Source organism: Coturnix japonica, chromosome 9 (assembly GCF_054131305.1).
Source record: "Coturnix japonica strain WE chromosome 9, WE-NBRP24, whole genome shotgun sequence".
Taxonomy (NCBI): Eukaryota; Metazoa; Chordata; class Aves; order Galliformes; family Phasianidae; genus Coturnix; species Coturnix japonica.
This window is the reverse complement of record NC_140671.1, coordinates 26416448-26443538: the sequence shown is the minus strand read 5'-3', so window position 1 is coordinate 26443538 and position 27091 is coordinate 26416448. Positions and strand designations below refer to the sequence as shown.

The 27091-nt window shown below is 43.9% G+C and overlaps 1 protein-coding gene across 1 annotated transcript; it reads left to right on the top strand.

The window, feature by feature from the left end:
- Positions 1–19721: 19721 nt before the first annotated feature.
- On the top strand, positions 19722–24005 carry LOC107323563 (guanylin-like). Its single transcript, XM_015882814.3, has 3 exons — positions 19722–19904; positions 22098–22296; positions 23034–24005. Exons 1-3 carry the CDS (start codon positions 19830–19832, stop codon positions 23099–23101), a joined length of 342 nt encoding a protein of 113 aa, XP_015738300.2. The 5' UTR covers positions 19722–19829; the 3' UTR covers positions 23102–24005.
- The last annotated feature ends 3086 nt before the right edge of the window (positions 24006–27091 follow it).

Sequence of the window (27091 nt, the reverse complement as noted above, 5' to 3'; positions counted from 1 at the left end):
GCACTCAGCAGGGACACCCGCAGCTCCATCAGTGCTCAGAGCCCATCCAGCCTGACCCTGGGTGTCTGTAGGGATGGGGCTAAGTGCCATAACAGTACAACTTAGCACATACTGGGGTTTCTAAAGGGTTAAACAAGACAGTGTTTTTCTGCCTCCATAACATCTGTGCACAATCCAGAGAGGATACATGTCCAGGTAGCAGCATTCCTTCATACAGTCGCCCTGACTCTTATACCAGCTGTATGCATATACCTGTATATGAGCATAGTGTTGTCCTCTGAAGTGCTGGTGCTTTATTTTCCCCTCTTGCTGTTCTCACTGGGCTAGAAACTGGCACTGAACTGAAAGTAATTTCCTTTCATTTCAAACAAATAATAATTTAACAATGCATGCTGCTGAATTCATTCTTGCATCAAAGGGGAGATGATTGCACTTCCCAGTCCGGAAAGACAGAGCAGGGAGGAAGATACGGCTTTATAATTAAATTTGCTTTTCCTCCTTCCTTTGTGCATCTCATTAAAAGAAAGAGTAGGAAAAGAGAGAGAGAAAGAAAAGCACACACAGAACGTTGTTTCTCAGCCCCAGGAGAAAGGAAAAACTCTCTCTTGTTTGTCTTTTGCTGCAACTTCCATGCAACCTCATGGATAACACAGGCAAGGGGATCCTTTCAGGTCTATGAACAAAGCAAAGGACACTGCAATGTATTTGGATAGTGGCTGGCTGAGCTGATATGCAGCTGCTGTCCCTGCCTGCTCAGGTCTGAGGATTACTCACCTTCAGAGAGACTCACTGCATCAGGGAGCAGCAGGAAACACTCTTTCAATCAATGCAAACAAGTGCACCGCAACTTTCCCCATAATGACCCTACAGTCCGAGTCATCTTTCTCAGTGGAAAAATAAATGATTCAGTATTAAGGAGGCTTTGCCAAGTGGAGTTTATGGGAACGACAAAAATGCATTCCTTAATAAAAGGGAAGCTATTGAAGCTTATGCACTTCAATATCACCCAGGTCTCCTTCAGAACAACCTCTGATCTCTGCTTGGATGATCTCTTTGTCACTGCCTGAGTGCTGCACTGGGGCTTACATTCTCAGCACAGCATCCACACTTGCTTTAATCCCATGGATGGATGGCCCTTGAACTTGAAAGAGGCTCACATTCATTCAGCAGGGACTCTGGTCCAGGAACTTGTTGTAAATCTCTCTGCCTCTGCCCCTTCTCCCTTCATACACAGCAGGTTCCTCTCTGCACATCGACCATTTAGTATGGCAGAACAGGAGGAAATTACCTTCAGCTTTCCTTGCCATCTGCATCCCAATTGCTCCAGAGGGATTTAGGCTGGATTCCAAATGGTTCCATTTGCAGCAGATCCGGGGCAGAGGGAGAACGAGCTGACAGTGGCACATCTCAATGGATAAGACCACAGAGTAGTTGGCTTCTGGATCTGTCCTCTTCTGACTCCTTTAGTTGTGGCTGGGTAGGGCTGCTGAGCATTCCCTTTCATATCACCCCACCTGCCAATCCACAGCACCAAGTATTAGGAACAGGCAGCCCCCATGCAGACAACTCTTAAATGCAGGGAAATAATAAAAAACACCAAAGTGACATTACTGTGCATTATAAAATAATGAAACTGGGTTTTTTTCCAATTTGTTTCTGCCCCAGATAGAGGCAGTGATCAGCACTTTACTAAAGATGCCTCTTCCACATCCTGGCATATGTTATTACTGTTATTAATAGCAAGCCATAGCCGGGGGCAGCACTCTGTGCAGGTACATTTATTTCCTTCACAGCCCTGTCACCCCTTGCTGGTGCTCCAGCTCCCTGCAGCACACCCCGCTACGAGGTAAGGGAGGCACATGGAACATCAGGCACTGCTCTGCCACGCTCCAGCCTCATTCTGTCACTCAGGATGTGCCTGTTGTTGGCTTTATATCACCATAATTGCATTACTTGTGCCTTATACCACTGCAATTTCCTGTTCCTTACTCCTAAATCAAGACTGCCCTTAGGAAGGATAAATACTTGGACACTACCTCCTTCCCTCTGAGTCAGTAGGAACGGAAGCTTTCAGAACCTGCTGCTCAGCAATCAGGCAAACTTTCTCCCAGTTTCCTTTCCCGTTTCCAAGTGCTAACTTCTGCCCTCTGAGCAGGATTTCACACCTTTCCTATGAAGAAAGGTTGCTGCAGCTGGGCTTGTTCAGCTTGCAGAAGGGCAAGCTCCAGGAAGGCCTCATTTTGACCTTTCAGTACTTGGAGGAAGCTGATAAAGAAGAGAGGGGTTTGCTTTTTTGTTGTCTGATAATGATAGGACAAGGGTGAATGGCTTTAAACTAAAAGAGGGAAGATTTAGGTTAGGCATTCTTTACTCAGAGGGCAGTGAGGTTCTGGATCTGCTGCCCAGAGAGCTGTGGGTACCCTATCCCTAGCAGTCCTCAAGGCCCTGGGCAGCTTGAGCTGATGGATTTGCTCCCTTAGGCATGAAGAGGCTCTGGGCAGTCATTAATACACTAACACCATCAGCAATGCAATCCAGAGTTTGTGAGCACTGAAGAAATCAATACAATTGGGCAGCTTAGCTCCTCTGCCTGTGGGCCACGTTCGTCACCAACACAAGGGAACAGTGTAGAGCCATTTAATAACACAGCTCATTAGGCTTCTGACAACAGGGGATGATGGAACTAAGGCCTCAAACACGGAGACTCTAGAGTCTATTTGTATGCGTAGTTTCAGGCTGGGGATGTTATACTACCCAGCATGTGAGGAACACATGTTTGGCACACGATTGAGAGAAAAACACCCTGGGGAGATCGTGTAGAAATCTCCCAGAGGGAGCAGAATGGAACACTCAGAAAGATGTTTGGAAAACAGATTAAATGAAGCAGGTCGAGATCACCTGGAGGTGACAGCTTCCTTGGCTTCCTAACAGCAAGGAAGCAGACAGAGCTCCGTTCCATTAGGATAACTCCAGAACCACCACTTCTGGCTGCTATACTCTAGGTCAAACCTCCTCTCCTTGCCCCAAGGTCTTGGCTCTAAGCTATCCTGTTCCTTCAAATAATAACATTCATTGAGATATAGTTGTAACTCCTACTACAAGCCCGGTTACCTAAGCTACTGTATGCTTTTTGGAAAGACACCCAGCTCTGATTCAAAGACCTTTAGTAACAGATCCTCCACTATAATCCCAGGTAAGCTTCTCCAGTACTTATTGTATTGCTTAAATTGTATTTCCAGTCTAAGTCTAAATATCCTTCTAGCTAATTTAGTTTCCAGGCACTGGATCTCACTGGCCACTGACTACTAGATTAATGAGCCTTCTGTTATCAGAAATCTTTACCTTGTACTTGAAGGCAGTGATCAAGTCACCTCTTTAGCTTCCTTGGTATAAACCAGATGCAACTTCTTGCCACTGTCACATTTCACAGAGCTGTATAAGAACAAAAATGTACAAGCTGTGATTCTGCAATGACAGAAAACAGCACTGTCAGAGGTGTAGTCATTATTCAGAGCCGTTCACTGAGTTTATCTGCACTGGACATAAAGTTCTGATAAAAAGTCACTGGCTGGAGCCCTTCCATTGCTTTTGGTCAACTAAGTCAGATAGGTCGGTTTCAACTGAAGGGCACAGAGATGTGTAAATGTTCATATTGACTCCTCAGAGTATTTATATTTATACACATTGCTCAGCTCCCCTCCCAGCCTTCTCCTCCCCGCACTGAACAGCCTCAGGGCTCTCAGCCTTTCCTCATACAGGAGATGCTCCAGGCCCTGATCTCTCTGCAGCCCTTCACTGGGCTCTCCCCAGCAGTTCCCTGCCCGCCTTGAACTGGGCAGCCCAGCACTGGGCCCAGTGCTCTGGATGTGGCCTACGCAGGGCAGAGCAGAGGGGAGGAGACCCTCCCTCACCCTGCTGGCCATGCTCTGTGTGATGCACCCCAGGGTCCCATTGGCCTCCTGACCACCAGGGCACACTGCTGGCTTCTGGTCACCCTATTGGCCACCCAGGTCCTTCCCACTTATACTCCAATGTTCTGTACTCATGCTCCAAAAGCTTTAAACTCTTCTTTGATTCATATTCTGCCTTCCAGAATCATTTGTACCCCACTGAAAGACCATAGGGGGACAGACAACACCCCATGCTCCAGATGAGCTGAGGCAGCCCCCAGCCATATCCTGGATGTTGGTAGCCACCACTGCAGCACAGCAGGATAACAGCAGCAGCAGATCCTCATGGCAGGGGATTCCCCTGCCCTGCTGAGGCAATTCCTTACTACAGTATAGAATGCGATGGATGAACCGCCTGGCTGCTCTATTGAAAAACAGGCATTATTAGTGAGTTAGGTGAGATCACGCAGTTTAAACACAGTGATGGCTTACAAAATGCAGCTTTCTATTCCATTCTCATTCCAGCTCTACGGCTGCTGCCAAAGCTTTTATTATTTACGCTTTCCCCTCGACTTTCTTTAGAAGTGTGGCTGCTTATTTCTCTTCTCCCTCCACCTCAGGAGAGCTCCTAAAGCAGCGTGACGGGAAAAAGATCTGAACTACATTAAAAAACATAGCAGTGCAACTGAACCAGAAGGATGTCACCCCTCAGGCACCTGCGTTGCTGCTGTGGCTGATCTAGATGTGTGAGCTTATCTACAGCAATCCCACAGGGCAGAGCTGCTGGGCCACAGCACCAGCCTGAGGGCACCTCTGTGCTTGCTGCCATGATTTGACCTGGCCTTGCTGTGCCCTGGGGAAGGGCTGGGGTTGCCCTGTCCCACCCTGCATCTTCTCATTTGTTTTGCAGTGTAGAGGGGGCCTGCAGAGCTGATGGAGGCTGGTACAGAACAAGCAGAGATGAATAAGGTCCCCTGGGGGCATCTGAGCTGCTTACTGCCATGCCACTGTGTCCCATGAGGTTTCTGCTGTTCTCAAGACTACTGCAGCTTGTCTCCTTCATCCTGGTCTTGCTGCACAGGGACGTTCTGCACTGTGTCCTGCCTCCAGAGCTGGCATCTGCCTTTGGCATTTGTGCACCCAAACCTATTTCTTTCTGATACCAGCACAGACTGTGGCCCTTCATCACGGCACCTCTGGGTCTGCACAGGTAGATTGTGTGCCCACCCTGTTAGTGAAAACATGAATAAAATGCAGTGGAAATTTGGAGTTTCTAAAGGGAAAGGAGACTGATTTTTAACATGGCAATAGCAATAGGACAAAGGGGAATGGTTTTTAAGTAAAAGAGGGGGAAATTTAGATCAGATCAGGCATGCCCAACCCACAGCCTGGCAGAGCCTCTATTGCAGCTGCTCCCTGCCTTGTGCCATAATGGCAGGAGCTCCTCCTCACCAGGCATCAGAGGTGGATGTTGGTGGTATGGCAAGAAAGCCAAAAGCTTGGACACCCATTGATTAGATGCTGGGTGCAAATTCTTTACTCAGAGGGCAGAGAGGTCCTGGCACTGCTGCCCAGAGAGCTATGCATGCTTCATCCCAGGCTGGATGATATATGATATATATTAAGGCATACTTAATATATGTTACACTTTTTCTCACTTCTCAAGGTGATAAAACCTAGAAGCACTAATGAAACCAACATATTCACTTTTCACTTGGAACTAGAGAGATTAGTGTGTCAAAGGCCATGGAAAAAAGAAGCATATATTAGTTGCAGAAGCACACTTGTGCAGGAAGAATCAATGTAAGTTTAGTAAGATCTGTATGTCCACACTCTTCAGGCTAGAAGAAGAACCATTAAACCTGGACCAGAATAAAAAGTGCCTTACAGCTGTATGTCTGTCAAGGACACAGGACAACAGTAGGCAGGAGTTTGCACTCAGCTGCAAAATGGGAAGGGGGCTGGTTTTAGGCATTAATTTAATCTGTATCTGTGACAGAACTGGGTCAGACTCCTGGGAAGATGTACACACAGCACTGGTCAGGGAGGAGGGAGCCGATAGCCCTTGTCTTACCTGCTTACCAATATACACACTTCCAGAGATAGTTGGAATAACAGGAAAGCCCAGCTGATACCTCTATCACAACGGGGACCGCAGGATGGCCCCTGTGGGATGTACAGTGATTGAATCATGTGTATCCTTCTCAGATCACTGCGGGGAGTATGCAGAGCTCCTGCACACTGCAGAAAGGGAAGGGACCAATGTGCCTGGCTTCAGTTTGGTTCCACCTCCTTCCCCAAAGCCACAGCTCAGAAATCTGGCTGGCAAACCCCTCCCTTCTTCCTCTCCTCCTTCTAGCTACCTGCTTGCCAGGGATGGCATAATGGGGTCAGAGAATAAATCAGGTGCTATATCAGAGTATTCTATCCCTGACTGTGTAAAGAGCAGCTTTTGTGACTTCCTGATGTGATTTACCATACAATGACAACCTTTAATGTCCGCCAGTGTTATAATCTACTTTATCTTAATACAATCTTCCCCTGCTGAACCCTCCAGAGTCTTAACAGCTATTTTCAATGGAATTTTTTTTATTATTATGACTTGATACTGTGATTACTGTCGCACTCCCGCTCTTTGTGGAAGGGGAAATTAATAAGTTTTTTCTTAAGCACTTTGCACCAGAGCTGAATACCAATCAGCCCCCAAGCTGGGTCCCTGCACCTGCTGGATTCAATTACGAACCTTTGCTCTGACTTTCCAAGACACAGCTATTTCCAGATCAATGGCATGTCAGCACATCAGGCCCCGTTCCACTTCACATAGGTCCTCATTGTGGGGAGGAAAGGTGACAGGCACTGAGTGGGGGACATGTGGCTTTTCCTCCACTGTCCTATGGCTGTCCCATTCATAAAGATTTCCACTCACATGCCCCCATATCAGGGCAATTGGACTCATCATGCTTTAGAGAGGAAGGTTAAAGCAATGCCACTTACACAGTTCATCCTCCTCCTCTGCCATCCTTGCTCTGTTCCCTCACCTCCCTTAAGAGCTCACAACACCTTCCTTTCCCTCCAGGAATTCACTGCACTGGGCTATACACCACACCTCACTCTTCCAATAGTGCCTATGCCACATGCTACTCCCACTACCTACCCCTACTTGATGAGGGTCAGGCCACACAACCCTTCTACATTACAGAATCCTGCCAGTTAAATTCTAACACAGACAGAAGATCTGTTCAGGACAGAAACTGTCTAGTCCTGTCTTCTTCTTTCTGCTCCCATCAGAAGAGGAATCAGAACATCCTGCCATTCTATTCTTACCTTGTCACCACAGACTAGCAGTGACCAAGCCAGGCTGCATCATTAGTATGTACAAGCAGTGGAAGGAAGGCTTACCCACAAAATGCTGCTTCTTCCATGACGATGTCTGGAGAGAGCATTTGGGTTGTCTCTGAAGTATCTCATGGCTGATGACGGCTGGCTGTCATGACTTGGCAACACACTGCAATAACTGGAAGGCAGAGACAGTGACATTGTAAGAATGACATACTTTGTCATTGTTTCCATACCTTGGGTTCCTGTTTTGCACTTTAACATGTTGCTACCTGCAGTCCAAAATGATTTCCTTCTAGGTAGCATTTCATGCCATACTTGGACAAGTATAATTGAGCACACAAGGGTGAGGATATGAAGGAGAATACACCTGAACTGGGTCAGTAAACACAACCCCCCTGTCCTAGGCTCTTGGGGATGATGCTGCAGCATTCATCTGTCCCTTTCCAGTTCTTTCAGGACTATCAAGTGCCACCATCTCCCAGGCAGCTAAGGCAGCAGGACAGGTAGAGGCTGGGTGAGCAGCCTGAGCCCGGGCTGCAGATCTAGTGCCAGTATTGACCAGGAAAACTAATTAAAAAAAAAAGGAAAAAAGGAAATAAACTGTCTGTAATTAGTCACCCTGATGGATGTCAGCAGGTTTGTTTGCTTCCTGCAAAGATGCCAATAGTCTAATGGAGCAAACATTGCCATTATGTAATAAAACCATACAGGTAATTTAAAAACTCCTGTCAGGACTACAAACAAGAACATTATCTATTAACTGTTGCAGTGGAGCAAGAGGGAATGGATACTGAAAATTCCACTTGAAGGGAAGCAGATTCAGTGGAGACTCTTGGAAAGAAAGCAGAGGACAATCATCTGTGGCAGGTTTTGCTGCTACATCTGATTTATCTGACTTGGATTGTTGAGAGAAAGAAGGGGGCAGCGATAGGATAAACTGTCTAAAACTGTGGACTTAGCACAAGGGTCAGTGAGGATCTTGCGCCTTGCCTCCTCCACTGCATGCACTAATAGCAAACAGCTCACTCAAAAGCAACGATAGAAAACAGAGGAAAAAATGGGAAAGTGAATAAGCACCGAGATTTCAACAGAGTTCCTTGTTGCAAAGGCCTGTGGGTGGTTTCAAGTTCCTTTTTTATGGCTAGAGCAAGCAGCTGAGGAGGCAGCTGGAGAATTAAACAAGCTTGCTGGCAAACTGACAGCTCATTAGGTATGTAAGCCCAGCAGCACGCAGCACAGGCTATTGCAGAAGAGGGCACATAGCAAAGGCTTTGCAGAAACAGGGTGTTTTTGCAGCGTACCCCAGCAGTGCAGGTTGCCCAGGTCACAGTTCTTAGGACTTTCATAGCTGGAGCAACATCCTTGCCTTCTATGAGGGCTCTTCTCCTAAGGAACTGACTCTTCAGTGCCTGGCAGAAAGAATACATCATGCACCTTTGAGCTCATTACTGACAAGTAGCTTCCACCTCGCTAGGGCAAGAAGCAGAGAGCAATGCATCTTATTTAAATACACTCAGCAGCTCAGTACACCAGTGGCTGGCAGTGTAATTGCCATACTGAAGCCAAGAGCATGGGCTTCAATGACAGTGGGGTTTGGCTGGAAAAAACCCAACAGATTTATAATAACTCCTTGCCAAATATTGTAAATCACTCTGATTTCCTTCCTTTCGTTTACCTAAGAAATATCACCTTCCTTAAGGATCACAAGGAAGGAACCGTGACCTAATTGTGCATCAATATTAAAGGGCAGCTGCCCTGGACAACAGCTTAACAAGAGATTTAAGGAAGAAAGGCTGAACATCTATGCTAAGGGGACACGGCTACATCCTTCTATTCCCACCCGCCAGTTGGGAGGCCTTGGGTGACATATCCCTGCCTCAGTTCCCCGCACTCACAGAATACTGACTTTGTGAAAGCTTCTGCAGCACTAAGGATGAACAGACAGTGCTATGGGCATGTGAGTTTATTTCTTTGCCAGACGCAGCAATTATTTCTCTGCCAGGCAAAGCACTGACATGAGCAGAGATCACAACAAAATGTGATACCGGGTACGTAACAGGAAGAGGCAGAGATACACAGATTAAAGCTGTGTCAATTGGGTGACTCACTAGAATCATAATAGTCTCTCGGGCTTAAGTATGGTTTATTTATAGCTGCTGTGAGCACTGGGTCTCTAGATCTCAGAATGCCAGCTGCGAGAGGAAATGCTTTTTTCTCTTATTATTTTACCACTGTGCAATGTTTCCAGCTCACAGGAAGAGCTAATTAAATCAACAATTAAAGCCGTAAAGACTCCTGAATCACAGACAACAGTGCACTGTATCTGACCTCTTCTGCCTTGCTTACGAAGCTCAGCAGTGATCTTGCTGATCTAAGAAACATTAACTGTCTGGTACAGGAAAGTAACAGCCAGGCAGACTTGGGAAGTGAGAAGAGATTGGAGAAGCAGCCAGGCTGCCTTGGAGAGATATGGGATGCACGAGGACTATGCTACTTTTGCACCAGCTGAGCCAGAGCCCCATCTTTTTGGAGGCTCTGACACTATAGATAATTGTAATGATTTTTTTAAACTTGACACTGATAAGAACAGCACGGAACCATCCTGAGATAAGCAATTTCTTCCTTCAGGTCTAGGAGACAGGCAGTACCAGTCAGCCTAGGAGCTGGAAAACAGCACTACTGTGGTCAGGCACTGGAATGGACTGCACAGGGAGGTGGTGGAGTCACCCACCCTGGGGGTGTTCAAGGAACAACTGGATGTTGTGTTGAGGGACATGGTTTAGTGGGAGCTATTGGTAATAGGTGAGTGGTTGGACTGGATGATCTTTTAGGTCTTATCCAACCCTTGGTGATTCTATGATTCTATGAAAGCAGCTTTCTTAGTGGATAGGAAAATTCCCAAAGCAGCTTGTATTCAGAACCATGTGGGAAGTAACATCTCACAGTGACTCTCCTCCAACACAAAAGGATTCGTAACAACAACGCTGACAGGATCCAAAGCTGGAACTCCAGATTTTCAGTTTTGACAATAGAATTACTGCACATTATTCTTTCTAAGTAAATTAAAGCCATTAATCATCATAATTAGTAATGCTCTGTGTCAGCGATATGCTAACAGAGCTAGTCATTATACTGCACTGTTAAGAAACTGAAGAATGATACTACAGCTTCTACATGCTGCTGCTGTCACTGGCTGGCTGCGGAGGAGGATGTTAATGCCCAAGCCTTAAGGACTCTAACATCAAAGAGATGTGAGGGCAGTAAGAGATACTAACTTTCCCCTTCTAGATTTAAAGCTCCAGGGAGTGCTGAGAAATAAAACAGGAGAAGGGAACAAATCTATCCTTGGTACCCACCAATAATATCTATCAATATCTATCTACCCACCAATAAATGACTGACAGATTTATTTACCACGATGCAATTGCCTTAACCTATAACAACACTCAGATACACGACTCCCATTAAGCCTTTACAACCTATACATTAAATACTTCCATTCTGACTATTGTCCATTTTCAGGTGTTTGAATTTAGTTATATGCACAGACTGCTGGTGTCAGAGGGCAGCCCATGTGCTGTGGACCCATATATATATAATATATATTATATATATATATGTGTGTGTATGTATGTATATATATATATATATAATATATAATATATAATATATATATATTATGGGCCCATGTGTTATGTACAACCATAAAGAAGACTTGATCCCTGCCCTAAAGAGCTCACTAACCAAATCAATCACATCAAACACAAATGAACTTTCTCAGCAAGTCTGAGTTCCTTCTTTTGCAAACCATATCCTAAGACAGGAGATTTTTGTACCTAACAGATCTGTTATCTGAAATCAGTTACCAAAACGTTTCACTAATTTCATTTTCTATACACCTCACTAGTCAGACTAAGTTGCTTAGTTACAACTGTCACTTTGAATGATTTCTGCTCCATTTGTCTGATTTGACAAACAATGAGTTCCTTGATTGATTCTAATGCTGATGCTGACAGAAACTGAATTTAAAATTTCCTTCCTGTCTACCTTGTAAGATCGGGGTAGTATGAATGTTATGGAGAGTGAACACAGAGGGATCAATCTCATACAGAGACAATGCGCCCACATATACCTGTGCTTGCTAAGATGCCATTGTCCAGCACTAACTGTCTTTATCAGTCACACCTCCTCAACATGGGATAAGTGCCCACATCTGGAATATGGCAGGTCCTCACATGTGCATCATTGAATCACAGCTGAAATCTTCAGCCTAAAGAAAGAGCTTTGAGCTTCATGCCCAGGGAGGTGTGGGGTCACTGTCCCTAAAGGTGTTCAAGGAACGTGGAGCTGTGGCACTGAGGGATGTGGTCAGTGGGAATGGTGGGGATGGGTTGGGATTGGACGTGGTGATATTAGTGATCTTTTCCAACCTTAATGATTCTATGACTGTACCATCCCCTCCATTACCACCCCCCTTTCTTTAACATATGCTCTGCTCCATTCTCTTCGCATTACATCTTTCCCCCACATATTACTTGGTCACTTCTCCCACACCATCTTCTATAACTGCTTATTCAATAATGCATTTACTGCTCAAGCATTTCTTATATAGTGAGCTCCATCTAGTGATGTAACCAAAGCCTTATCTCCAGCTAACCTTCACACTGTGCTGGACAGAAAGGATGTGAGACTCAACAACACTGGGATGAAAAGCCTTTCTGTCTGTCCAATGTCTTCTCTGAAAAGGCCAATAAAAAGATGTTAGGAAGATGTGCCTGTTTGCCTTCATGTCAACATGCAACACTGATGGGTGTCAGTGATAAAAAGATTTCATGGAAGCTTTCAGGCTGTTGTGGGTTCCATCCCATTTCTCTGCAGGGTCAGTGCAGCATCTAACTACATACCTGCATGGAAGTAGAGAAAGCCATAATCTTCTCACTCAAATGCAGGTTTCTTCAGCACTGAGCTTCTGAGAGGTTCCATCAAGAGTACTGCAAAGTATCTTCATTCCTCTAGTAGATCTGGTAAAAAAGATAGAAGGATACTGAGTGCTTTCTTAGCCTCCAGTGCTCTCAGTGCAGTCTGCTCATGTTACTCTGTACTGCAACTGAAGAACCTGAGACTGCAAGCACAGAGGATAAGGGAGCCCACAGAAGAAATGGGAGCAGAATCCTGCTGAGCTTAAATGTATTTTAGAGACAGTGAAGAAGAATGGTCTGGAGGTAGTATTTATGGAGGGAACAGACACTAAAATGGTATGCTAAACTGGAGGTTAGGAAATGGAACAAGGATTATTTAAATGGATCCTCAGATCTTTCCAGTTCCAGGCACAGCATCTTCAGACACAAAGGCAAAGGAAATCTCTGGCATATTTTTCTCTCATTCCCTGCTCAGAAAGCATTTGCTGCCATTTCATATTTCATTCTGGTTTTTGACCTCTTGCCCCCATGCACTGCTAACGAGCTGGCATTGAGGCTGACAAGCTTTTGGAATCACGGGGCAAAGAAGCTCTGAAAATGAAAGAGGATTAGGTTGCCAGCAGGGGAAGAAATACAGCTACTGGAATAAGACCTGACAACTTCCTTGTAAGCCTGCAAAAGCTCAAAATTACCTCCTTTCCTCAGTGTACCTTGCCCACTAAATCTGCAGCCTGCTGTTGCCATTAAGTTATCCTCAGTTGCTTCTCTTTTTCTTTCTGGACCTTCCAGGTGAACTTCTTGAGGAGAGTGGGCTTTATCTATTGCCTAATCCACTACTGGCATGACAGGTCATGCAACATCAAATGATCTGTGCAGTGGCACAGCCTTCCTGGGCTCAGTGTGGCTGTGGGTCCCAAATCATCAGCGCTATTGAGCTCCGAGCAAAGACTGCAGTGAGCTCTGACTCAGACCCCATTACAGTGAGAACAGGGGAAGAAAAATGGAGATACAAAGTAATGCACATTACATATCCTCCAGCTGATCTCCCCTACTCTCCCCCACATTGGGAGACTGGCAAATTTGGTTTCCTGGAGACATTTTACTGAGAAGTCGGCAGAGAATGAGGAGCGCAAATCAGATTATTTATTGCAGGCTGAAATCACAGAGGTTCCAAAATAAAATGGAGTGCAATCTCATTTACCTGCTTTATTCTATTCCTGCTTTGGAGTTACAATTTCACAGTCAAATGTTTTGTTTAATATCTTAAAATTTCTTCCTTCCCATTCCCTCTATTGAGGGAGATCACAGTACTATGAGACAAAATGTTCAATAGATTCTCAGACAGCAGAAAAATAATACAAACCATATCCAGATAGTTCCTTAATTTCAAGTGATAATAATTTACCGAGACATTCTCAGGCAAAAGAAATATATCTCTATCCATCTCTATAAATACATCTACAGAATTAAGGATTTCATCCCTCATTTTTGGTAAAACTCACGAAAGATTCATGAGTTATTCAGCTTCTTTGAGTTCCTGGGCTATTGCTAATAAACTTTTCCCTTATTCCTATTGTTACATCTCATCGGTCCCACAGCCATTTCAGGCTTTTGAATCACACAGAGATTCTGTTTTGTTGGATGTATGTAAATATCTACTTCACTAACATGAACATCAAGTTTTGTTACTTGGTCAAATCCATCATTTTCCACTCCTCCATCATAATTTAAAAGCCAGGCAGGCAATACATTAATCCCTTGTTAAGACAGGAGTTTAGTTTGATGAGGAGAACCTCTGAAACCAGATAATGGATCTCTACAATGCTCCAGCCAGAACTAAGCAAAGGTAAGTTTCTTGAAAGTAAGTTCAGAACTATAACCATCTCAAAAGACAGGCTGATAGTCATCACCTCCGCCAAAGAAAAGTCTTTAAATGCCTTTGATGGAGGTCCTATCAAAGCATAAGCCTTGTTCAGCAAAAGCCATGCTGAGGTTTCAATTTTGTTGACTACTCCCCAAGAGATGGTTCTTTTGCCAGACCTATGCACATGATTTCCTCTTGCCACCACTCATTCTCAGTTCCTGAGCAATTCCTATAATTAATTTCAAGGAAACCTCAGAATGCTCGTGGATCAAACCACAAAATGCATCCTTAGGTTCTCCTCTTTCACAGGCTCTCAGAGCTGAGAGGTAGTCCTCACTTCCAAAAGATGAGCTGGCATAAGAAGGATGTAGCTGTCTACACTCAGCCACAAGATACGCTCGTGATCAGACCACAATGCCTAGGATATTTTCAAAAGAAACCAAACAAATCAAAGAAACTCTTGTCATCGTTTCTCCAGGAAATAAAGCAAAGTTAACTCCATCAGTCAAATGCTATTATGTTGGACTTACGCTTTTCTGTTCCAGTTTCTAGCTCTTCATGCCATATCTTCAAAGGTATATTCCCTCCAGGCAATTGCTTGAAGATGCTGATGCCTGAGTGCTCTTCAAGGTCCAGGAACATGGCTGTTCAGCCTTGTAACACAGACTCAGACACAGACATTCTCCCTGTCAGCACAAAATAGAGATGGAACCAAAGAATCATAGAACCATCAAGGTTGGAAAAGACCTCTTAGATCATCTAGTCCAACCACGCACTGATAGACACAAAACCCACAACCAAGCAAAGAATTTATTGTGAGCCCTGCAAGTTGCAGACAAATGCAGAGAGAGCATCAGCCAAGCAAACAATGCATCATTATGGACTATCTCCCTCAGATCCAAATGATTCAGTTTGGAACCAGCCAAATGTGTATTTATTCTACAAGACCAGTAAGTCAGGGCATGTAGGCAGTGCATGATCTGCTCCTTGATCTTCCCGTCTGATCTACATGTGACACAGGCACAGCAGGAGTTCAACAGCACAGAGGGATCCAAGCAGAACTGCCTGGGGATTACAGAGCCAGCTTTCTATAGACCTGTCAGAAATCAAGAGAATTAAGAACTCCTGGGGTTTCACTTCCGCTTTACTCAGAGAGCTTTCTGTTCTTAATTACATTTGGCAGCCACAGCAACCACTTCATTTGGCTTTGTCAGGTCTGAATTTGGTTGCATTCAGAAGGGGAAGCAATATGCTGTCCTTAAGAAGAAGCCACCTTGGACATGTGTCCAGAGCAGCTATGGACAGTTTGCTTTCTTTGAGAGGAGTTCCAAGGAATAGTTACAGTGCAGTGCAATTCCTTTGGGCACTGAGATTTCACAGAGCACATCAGCAAGGAATGATCCTTTGTTGCTCCCGCTATCTCTAAAAGCATCTTCCTTCTCCCATGAAATGAACAGCAAAACAGAAGGACGAACAACTAGTTTCCCTCCTGGTCTTACATCTGCTACAACATTATTGCCTGGCCCTGAGCAGGCTGCTTCAGTGCACTGCTCCTGAATGCCCTACTGGCTGAGCAGAGATGAATTGCAGGAAGCCTGTGAGGCTGCAGGCAAGCCATTACCCTCTGCTGGAGAGAAGCGAGCAAGACAACCCATGTCTTACAAGTGCATTTATACTGGCATGTAACACTAATTCTCACAAAGTATCCTAGAATGGCCTGGATTGAAAAGGACCTCAAAGATCATCTTGTTCCAACCCCCTGCTATGTGCAGGGTCACCAACCAGTAGCCCAGGCTGCCCAGAGCCACATCCAGCCTGGCCTTGAATGCCTGCAGGGATGGGGCATCCACAGCCTCCTTGGGCAACTTGTTCCAGTGCATCAGTTTCAGTGCAAGCTCTGAAACAACCACGGTCAGAACAGTCTCCTACTGCACCAAGCCCAGCTTTCAAAGTCTACAAACAAAATAACATGGGAAACATTGCTGAAGCAGCTCAGAAACTGAAAAATCCGTGTCCCTGCTTTGCAAACCAGACTGTAGTAGAAGGAGACTCCTTACAACTTCTTGCTGGCTGTGGCATGTGGCTAATACAAAGAAAGGCAATGAAACTTTGAGAAGAGCCCTTGTAGAAAGCCTCAGGATAACACAGCATACAGGAGATAACCAATGCCTTGCAGAAATTCTCCCAAGTTTCAAGCACAGGGAAATAAAAAAGCAAAAACAAAACATAGTTGCTATAAAATACAGCTCAAGATACAGCAGAGCTCAGCTCTCGGAGCAGCTGAGGTCTGGTCCATTTCTGTGGCTTGTTTTTGTAGCTCTTTGCCTGTCAGATGTGAGAACTTTTTATCATTCTTCTCCAAACTTTTCCTCTGCAACCGAGACCTTGGCACATTAAGACAGCAGAAAAAAGCCTGAACAAAATCTCTAGAGAGAAAACACTGAAGAGATTTAGAGCTCCTTTCTATCTAGCATCTCCCTTTATTCCCCTTTCAGCAGCCCTGGGAGCAGCTGGGATTTTAAACACTCAGAGCACTTACATGTAGACTGGGGGACAGGAGGGTGTATGAAGCACAACAGCAAGGAGATGAGGGCTGACAAGAAAAGCATGAAGGATGCAGGTGTTCTGAGCACACAGGGTTTATGGATGACTTATACAGCAGTACACCATCAATTATACTGATGCTGGATTAACTCCTGGAGGACAGGAGGCAGCTGGGGAGATGGATTTGCTTTTCTGTCACTCCTGATCAAGACCAGTTTTCCCCTCTCGTTCAAACACACCTGCATGGTCTCTGTGCTGCAGAGGAGTTACTGAGAGCTTCAGAGATCTCTGCTGGAGTCTGACAGCCTTCTCTGCTTTCCTGGCTTTTTCTTCAGCCCTCCCCGTTGGTCAGTGTCACTGCTTGTTTGTTGTTTGTGAAGGAGTTTTTGTGCTCACAGATTTCTGTTCCTGCCTCTGCATCTACAATAATCCTATAATTGTGATGCCAAGTAGCACCTGAGGACAATTTGATCACATTCTGTATAGTATGTAAATACCATTACGTTAGATGGATTTTCTCATTAATTCTCCGGCCTGGTGACAAGCCAGGAATTAACACAATTGATTTTCCAGTCTCTGCTCATTATCAATCATCCAAGAACTTAGTCACAACTCATCTGTTCCACCTGGGTCGTAGCATTTATTTGTAGACTTCAACATACATTTAACTAATAAAACCCAACAGGTGTAGCAACCTCTGTGCCCCAAATCTGGACAAGAACAAACTGTGCATCTTCCTAATTCCTTTGGTGGTAAAATCCTCCCCACAGACCGGTATCCTACAGAGAGCAAGCAGTGGGCAGGTTAAGGAACAGCCTGTTTTGCACTGCCTGCCATCAAAATCAATGTACACCTCCATGCTGCTCTCACAAAACTTAATGAAAACAACAGTTCACAGGTGCTCATTTCCTGGAGGTGTTCAGTTTGAAAGTAGTAGAAGCATCCAAGGGACATCCATGATTCAATCCAAACTCTCCCCCATTACAACCCAAACTCATCCCCATTACCAAAGGCCAAAATGAAGAAGCAATAAATACACCACAGGATCCATTTTAACTCTAGAACAGGTTCTGTGAGGCTGAACATGGAGAATAACAAGCAGTGGTAGAGAAAGTAAAATAAACCCAGTGTGTCATAGTGCTTCTCCTGTCCCTTTGGTTCCCTTTGTCTCTGTTTTGCTGTCAGACCAAACAAGCAGAAGGAAACATTCCCATGACGCGCTGGAATCGTGCACTGTACCTTTTGTAACGTCCTCCATTCCTATCTCCTGGCTCAGGAGTGGAATTCTGGCACAATCATGTTTTTCTGCAGGTGAGGCAAAGCCTGAAATAGGAGCATGGCAAATGCAAGTGCTGTGTTATGAAGCAGATGTGTTTTCAGCCCACACAACCCTTCACCAGGCCTTTGTATGAAGCAGGCATTCTTTTGGATCGCATCTTCCACCTCTCTTGCTTGTTCCCTACTATCACGCTGCTCCTTGGGATTACATACTGTGTAAACTTACCTATTCACGTGTAGCTCCAACAGGGAACCCAGAGAGCCACACACTCTGTAGGCAGAAACAAATAGATTGCTGCAGACAAGAAATAGCTCCGGATCCCCCTCACTGAGAGCATCTGTTCTGCTGGCACATAGAGACAAAAGGGGATTCACAGACCAAAATCATCTTGTTCTCTCATCCACTGTGGAAAGAGATGCTCACTCAGGATATTAAAGGGGAGTATTAGGAGAACACAGCTTAATGCACTTAATACACTGAGGAGGGGGCCTGTAATTAACCATATCTTTAAAGCCATCCTTGGCTCGTTTGGATGCAGAAAGCATTCAGAGCCAGCTCAGGGCTGGAATTATCACCAGATAATAAGATTCTACACAGCCCAACGCAGCTCCAGCATACAGCAAGAGACAAAGAAGCATTTAGAAGCCTCCAAGGCACACTGAAGCACACAAGGCTGCCATAGGCCGCACTGAGGCCTACCGCCATTGCAGTGCTCTGCTGCCTCCCCTTGAGTACGAGGCGGTACTGCAGGCCGACAGACTCCAATGGGAGTTAGAGAATCACAGAATTACAGAATGACCCGGGTTGGAAGGGACCTCAAGGATCATGTAGTTCCAACCCCCCTGCCTGGCAGGGCCACCAAACATACACAGTTACTAGATCAGGTTGCCCAGGGCCCCGTCCAACCTGGCCTTGAACACCTCCAAGGACGGGGCATCCACAACCTCCCTGGGCAGCCTGTTCCAGGGCCTAACCACTCTCCTAGTGAAGAACTTCCCCCTAACATCCAACCTAAATCTTCCCTCTTTTAACTTAAAACCATTTCCCCTAGTCCTGCTATTGTCAGCCTTTTCAAAGAGTTTACTCCCCTCCTGGGTCTAAGTTCCCTTCAGGTACTGAAAGGCTGCAATGAGGTCACCCCGCAACCTTCTCTTCTCCAGGCTGAACAAACCCAACTCCCTCAGCCTGTCCTCATAGGGGAGGTGCTCCAGCCCCCTGATCATCTTCCTGTCCCTCCTCTGGACCCTTTCCAAAATCTCCATGTCTTTTTTGTACTGAGGGCTCCACACCTGGACACGGTACAACAGATGGGGCCTCACAAGAGCAGAGTAGAGAGGGACAATCACCTCCCTATCCCTGCTGACCACCCCTCTCCTGATGGAGCCCAGGATCCCATTTGCATTGGTGGTGCATTGAGTTGGTGGGATGAGCCACGTTGTTGGGGATGCTGAGATTGATGGCTGTAAACCATTGGGGTATGGAGTGTTGGTTGGATATCAGGGCCTGATCTTGATGGGCAAAGTGAGATGTGATGATCCTTTGCCATCCTCATGCTGCTACCGTGTCTCTGGGTAAGACCAAAAGGCACAGAGAAGTGGGTAGGAAGCTGAGCCCACGCATGGAGGGTTGGATTCAGGTGTTGTGTTTGAGCTAAGAGCACTTTTGGCTGTTAATTGTTGTAGGTAAATGTTTTGCATTCCTTCATGGTCAGTTTCTAAGTGCCATAAAGAGGATTTGCCTGGGTGTGACTGGCATCCTCAGCCAAGGAGCTGATAACTGCACTGCGAGCTGAGGGTTTATTGTATGTCAATAAGGAGTTTAGATTAATGAATTACCCAGGAAATGCTGTGTAAAGGCTTTATAAAGCTGCGGAGATAAGACAACTGGACAGGTACAAAGAGAAAATCTGAGAGAGACACAAAAGAAAGGCACTGTAATACCAAAACAGGGGGGAAAGATATTTAGCTTAGAAGAGGCAGTTCTTTGCAGGTGCTATGAGAGGCTTTCTGTCCTTCACAGTCCTTGCACTCCTTTTACTGGTGCACAGCTCCCAGGCAGTCTATGTCCAGGTGAGTTTTCTGCTGGTTATCTTGTTAGCATTGCAAGCACAGCAATGTAATGATGTAAAGAAACATAACTAACATAGGAGTCTTGATCTGAATTGATAACGTAAGACTTTTGCTTTGCTCTGACATCATCTCTCTGTGGTTCAGTTTTTCTCTCTGTAAAATGGTTTCTAATATACAACTTTTCCAGCCCTATCACTGCTTTAATTTCCTATCAGAGTATATCCTGAGTTTTGTTTTCTGGTGAGCTCCATAGGTTGTTAAGTTGCATAGCTGGGGATAAAGCATTATGCCTATTTCTAAGCATGAAGTTCTTTATGAAAATAACCTGTGTGGAATTAGGTGATGGAAACTACGAATGTGTCGTATATAAAAATAAGGTGAAAAAAAATGAGTGGTTTGATCCAAAGGAATATTAATAGGCAGTGGTGGTATTAGAGGGATATTAGTGGACTAATGGTGGGGGTGCGTTGATGGTTGGGCTGGATGATCTTAGTGGTCTTTTCCAACCTTAATGACTCTATGATTGTGTGATAGAGGGAAATGATACCAAATACTCCAAAATACACAGAACCTATGATTGGCATTACATGCCCTGTGGAAGCGGGTAGATGGGTGTCAGCACTGTGGTCTGTACATGAGAGTATGTTAGATTTGTCTGCACTGATCTCTAGGAGTAGTTTGGGAGATTTCATTTTGATTACAGCGTAAATAACTTCCTTGGTGATCCAAGAGGGCAAATACTTCTTAAACACTAATGGACTCTTTTCATGTGTGCTTAGTAGGCTTCCAAGGAGTGAAAAGGTCCCATCCTTGGGCAGGTTTCACCTCCTCTTTTCTTCCAAACCATTGATTAACACCAAGAGTCTCCAGACAGAACAGATGGTTTACGATTTAATAAGTGAAAATAGAAAAAAGCTAACTGAGAATAACTGCTTCTGGGTGGGTACCGAAGTATTCAGCTCTGAGGTTTTAGTTCCTCTTTGTAGCTGGAATCTTTATCTCATCTATCACTACATTCGTATTTTCTCTGCCTTTGATAAGACCTTAAAGAACATGCAGTGTGCTGTGTGTGATGCAGTCCTTTGACGTGGATTGCTTGATTTCCCTTAGGACCTGACTAATTACTCACTGAACAAAGTTGCTTTATAGACTTGTTTCCTGAGTTTCTTTGTTCCTAAAGGATGAATATCACTATCTGGACACTCTTGGTTTGCTAAGTGTGTAAAACTGGAAAGAACTAGGGAGGGATTGTGTTAAAATCTGTCAGTTCAATAGAACAGCGTGTGTTTTCACATTGGGGGGAAGATGCTGCTCATGTTGTGTTCTCTCTATTAAACCTTTCTTGTCTGAGATGGCTTGTTGGTTGGTTGGTTGGCTTGATTTGTCATGTCTCAGGGTTCATTCCTACTGTGAAGTGATAATAAGTGGGAGAAATCCAATGTGCAAAGGACCAAATGAAGCTCACTTCAACTGTTTATGGTCTCTCTGGAGTTGTATGGGTGGAAATCCTGTCTCTTTTGATTCTGTTTCATGCTTTTAGAGTCTCCAACCAATTATTCTGAGAAAAATCACAGATTGGTCAGAAGTAGAAAATAGTTTCACTTTGTTAAATAAATGCATGCACACAGTAGCTTATCTATTATTATTCTTTAAGCACCACCACCAACCAAAGACACCCACACAACTCAACATCAAGCTAATGAGACCTTGAGACTCATGGCAATAGTTGGTCTCATGCCATAGCAGGCTCAATCCACTTTATATCTATGAATGTGTAGGTGTTACTTGATTATCCTGCAGACTATTTCATTCCCTTCAGTCTTCTGTGGACATTTACATACCTACCTGAAACAATGGTAGCACCTGTAGTTCAAGTTGATGGTCTCAACAGTGTGATTCACTTGAAACTGAGGAAATTGACTCATCTAGACTGAAGAATCCCAGCCCTCATCTTCCTACACTAAATGTTATGAGTCTCTCTCACAGGAGTGAATAATGTCCTAATTCAGCCTCCATTCACCATGATGTTTAAATAAAACCCTGGCTATGCAAGCCAGATCTCACCATTATAGTTTAGATCTTCCTTATAGTACAGCTTTCTGGAGAAGGGTCATAGCAGACCAGTCCAAAGAGAATGTGTTTGCTTAGGTCTGACTTTCTGATGCATGTTTTTTTCTCTTTCTGTCTACATAGGATGGCAACTTCAGATTCTCCCTCGAGTCTGTGAAGAAGCTAAAGGAGCTTATGGATGAGAGCAGAGTCATTAACCCTCGCATGGTGGTTTCAAAGGCTTCAAAGGCTGGGTATTCTCCATGTCAAGATAAAGATCTCCCTGAGGAATTTCAACCCGTGTGTAAAAGAGAAGATGCACCTATGATTTTCAAGAGGCTGTGTATGTAGTTTGTGTTGCATAGTTTCCTTTTTATCACACTTTTCAACCTCAAACATTGAAATAGTAGCAGCCAACGAAGTGTAATTACTGTTGTGTCACTTCTGAGGTGGCTGTAAGTCCACGCTACCAGCCCTTCTGCAAGGATACAATAGCTGTGGGCCCACCAGAAAACTCTATAGTGCTTAGCTGTCACCTGTACAGATCAGTCTCTTGTAGACATGGAAAAGCTTCCTCCTACTGGAGATGGATTTCCAGGTTCCTTAAAAGAGTTGTGAGATGTAGATGAAATGAATCAACCTTTGGCATTACCTGTCTCCAAGGCACAGGTAGTGACTATTGAACAGGCTCCTACAGTATCTGCTTATTTCTATTTATTATTGGTTTACCAGTGCCATGGAGAACTTAGGAAGAAGTAGCACCAATAGAACTGAGGTTGTAGTTCTGCAAGCCACTTCAGAGGATCTAAGGCCAAATCCTTGTCACCCTCTCATAATATGTCCTGTTGTTCTCCTGCCTCCACATGTTCCCCTTGTTTCTCCAGTGAGTTCAGAGTTGATTTCAGTCCTTAAGTAAATTTATCTCAAAAACTAGTTTTTCTTGTACCAGTGATAACTTCAATGTACACAGAAATTCATGGTACAGTAACAGGAAGAGTCTTCCACCACAGGGTTTAAGGCTCTGCTCTCTAATAAATTCCTTTACTTTGTCACTAAAACAGTCTCTTTTCTCTCTAACAGACTTGGTTGCCAGTGATGCTGATTTGTGTGAAATCTGTGCCAATGCTGCCTGCTCTGGTTGCTTTTGAATAAGGATGAAGCAATCCAAAGACAATGTGCCAAGCTAGGAAGTTTGGGCATTCCTATTGTAAGATCACATAACCTCACAAATCACTTTTTAGGCTTCATCTTCACTGCAGTCAAATTGAAGCTGTTAGCTCATGCAGACATACTGAGGGTAATTTTGAAGGAATGAGTGCAGGTAATACCAGCAGTGCAGTTCTGGCAACAAGAAGACTAAACTTCATCCGAGAAGCTGAAGAACCATGAAGAAAGTGGCTCACACTGAGTATTGTCTTGCCTTGAGCCATGCCTGAGTTGTGCATCTGTCTATGTGAGCTGTGTCATGATTGACTGGAGTGAAAATATCTGGACTCAGTGTTTCAGTTTCCAGTATTTTATCTGGATTGGAACACGATGGGTCAAACTGAGTACTCTCCTCTAGCCTCATAATATCTAAATCTCTTGCACTACACATATACACCTAAGCAGAATAGGGTTGTAATCTTTTCCAACTCAAGCTATCCAGTTGGTTAGATAAATGTCTGTGCCTGTAGGTCTGGGCACAGTATGTGTTTGATTGTAATGGAGCTGTAGCATACAACTTGTGGACAAGTTGTAAGTGTTTAGCAACACTTTGATAGCTAGGAAATCCTCCATCTGTTACTTGTACTAATATTTAATGCCAATTTACAGAGCAGATGTAAAAGAGCACAGGAGCTAGTAATCTTTTGCTTGTGGTTATACAGAAGTCCCCTTCTTTTGGCAGATGTTTGTTAAGCTCTATTTAGGAGAAAAGAAGTCTAAGCTGCAATGCTGGAATCGCTTTGAAAGGAAAACATTGCCTTGTTTATATTTTTGAGTGGCTATTTGTGAAGAAAGGGTCTACCAATGTTTGTATGCTACTGTACATGAAATAAAGGTTAGAGACAATTCTGTTTCGTTTGGTTTTGGTTTTTTCTCTTTCTTTGATGGTCTGCCTACTTCCTTATGTCCTATATAAGCTCTTCCATGTCTGAATGTCCACTAGAGTAAAAGATAACTTGTTAATGTTGTCCAGGAGTTAAAATAATTTGAGAGTCCTGCACTAAGCATCTTACTGCTGCCTTGAAATTGGCACCTCTGGGAAACTGGATTTCCTGACTCAAAGCAGTTCTTGGGCTTATTTTGAGCTTCAAGTTATGTCTTTGGATATGTTTAACTGCTCCATTGCCAGCACAGTGGAGAAGTGCTTATCGTGCTCCTGTGTTTCAGTTTTTGCCCACTGCCTTTTAGTCTGTTCCTGGGAACCAAGGAATTAGATCAGACTTTGACTTTTAATTATCAGACTACTGAAACCTCTTCAAGGCCAAGGACACATAATACTACATTGCAAACTGGAGAGCTGGTGCATCAGCACTCTAAAGTTACTTAGATGGCTCACATTGATTCATAAAAGTCTTCATTTGTTTGGCTGGTTCCTGTGTATCCAGTGTCCACCATGTCACGTATATCCCTATCATTTCCGTCTCAGAAGGTCGTTCATGCAGCTATTTACTTTGGCTATATTAAAGAGTTCAGAAGAGAATCGCGTGACACATCGCAGGCTCTGATTGTTATAGTGAGTCAGAAACACCTCTAAGCTCTTGTAAATTCTTCCTCTTCTTTTGATAAAATGGTCTTCTGTTTTCCTAAGAGGCAAGATAAACTCAGCTTTATAAGGCAGCATTTTCTTTGGCGAAAGCAGGACTGCCACCTGCTATCATTTATGGACTATACTGTCCTTTCATTTCCTGCCTCCTATTTACAATGTGATAAAAATTACAAATAATCACCACGTGCCATTGACTGAGCTTTCTTCTGGATGAATAATAAACAGATGTTCTTTATCTGAAGATAAAAACAATGACTTACATTGTCATGACACGTAGTCAATTTTATATCAGATTACTTCTGTCTTTCATTTGGCTTATGAGAAGTGGAGTATTTTTGTTTCCAGTTAGCTCTTTTCAAACTGAACTTCACAGGTTAAGATGTGATTCAACATATGCTTCCTCTGGTATTGTAAATACTTACTATGTGTTCATTAGTTCAAGTAGCTATCCAAGCTTGGGGTTATGGAACCATGTTGAATGCTGAAAGGAGCTGAAGCCCAAGAAGCTGAAATGTCCTCGATTCTGTTGTCCTGCAGCAATTAAGATGTTGGTCTCTTATCAGCATTGCTTTCCTCCTAAATCCAAGAAACAACATCGCACCATCCACTACAAAGAGAGCTGACTTTATCCCAGCTTAGACGGGGAAGTAATTTAGAAGGGGAAAACAGGGATATTGTGCAGTTTGAATGTCCTTCCCAAGAAAACATTATGTGAGATCCTGAAACTGGGAACCTAAATAAGGGAGTCAAACCAGAGCTTCATAACCACACTCAGTAACGTTGCAAGGATATAATGCAGGAATTAGTGAGTTCTGCATATGACAGATGTGATCTTGGAAGAATCAATTCTTAACAACTGTAGTTAAGTTTGTGAGTGTAATGATTGAGATTATTTAATGGTTTGCTTCTATCTAGCCTAGAGCAACAGGTGAGTGAAAGGATTAAACACATTATCACGTAGAAGATATCTCCATCTAAAATCCCTTCACAGTGGGAACTGAAAACTATCTTCATCTCCTTTTTTTTCCAGTTGAATGACTGACTTATTGAAATGTTCCTAATTAGAATGCTCAAATTACAGTAATAAATATCATCTGCTCTGGGAAGGGAATATGACACATGAAAGAAACCCTTGTCTGGCATTAAATTGTGCCAAGGGAGGTTCAGGTTGGATATTAGAGACGATTTCTTCTCATAAAGAGTGGTGATGCTTTGGGGCAGGCTGCCCAGGGAGGTGATGGAGTCACTGTCCCTGAAGGTGTTCAAGAGCTTTGGAGATGTGGAACTGAAGGATGTGGCTGTGGTAGTGGTGGGTTGGGGTTGGCCTTGTAGATCCCAGCCTTAATGATTCCATGATTTAGAAATCTAGTAAAGTCAGCTGAACAGAATCATTTTGAAATGCAATATGCAATTACACTTTTATTACCTAAGCATAATAAGAGTATCATATTGTATGTTAAGTCATGTACAAGCTTTTTCTTCAAGGCCAGAAGGTCACAGAAGGAGACTAAGGAGTGGATTTCAAAGTCTGCAGCTGATAAATACAGCTCGGATTTGTTCCTGCAGATTTCTTCCCTAGGCATGCATACTGCTAAGATAATAAGAGTGTGCGCCCTTCTCCATATTCCTCTCTTTGTTCAGTAACAGCTATCATTTTGGACAAATTGTGGAGATCAGCCTATTCCTTACAGGACCATTTAATCACCCCTTGCAGCTGAGGAATCAACTTGTCGGCATATATCTCCTCAGTGCAGTCCAGCCTGACTCCCTCTGACATCTCCAGGCTCTTCTGTTTGAAAGAATGGATCGTCTTCAGGCATTTCCTATGAATGTTTAATCACTAACGATAGCGTAGATGTCAGCCTGATGTTGATATCTTTCTCCTTATCTTCAATCAATTCTTGGCTCGGGGCTTTTGTTAAAGAAAAGCATCATATTTATACATTGCTGTAATAAGTATGCACAACATACTGCAGACTGGACTTATAGAAGAGCATAACATGAATATTGATGCAATGCTATTTTAATATCTGTTGCTAAACAGAGACATTCTTTGTCCTTTATCCTTCTTGGGCCCATTCTCATATTTAATATGCATTCCGTTGTGTTGCTGATGACAAATAGATGTCATGCTGCTGAAATATACCACCAACAGGCATTCTGGACAGGGTAGGACTGCAGCAATCTTCAGATTTCCCTAGCTGTCACCATTGGATTTCCATGCAAGCCAAATCAAAATGAATGCCACACAGTTCTTTGTTTTTGCATCAGAATTTTCCTTTGCCTCAGGAAGGAAATAGGGAACACTGGAACACATTTTTTTGTGACATCTTTTTTGTACTATTTGGGATAATCTATAGGTATTTGTGGTAAAAGGGATTAATAC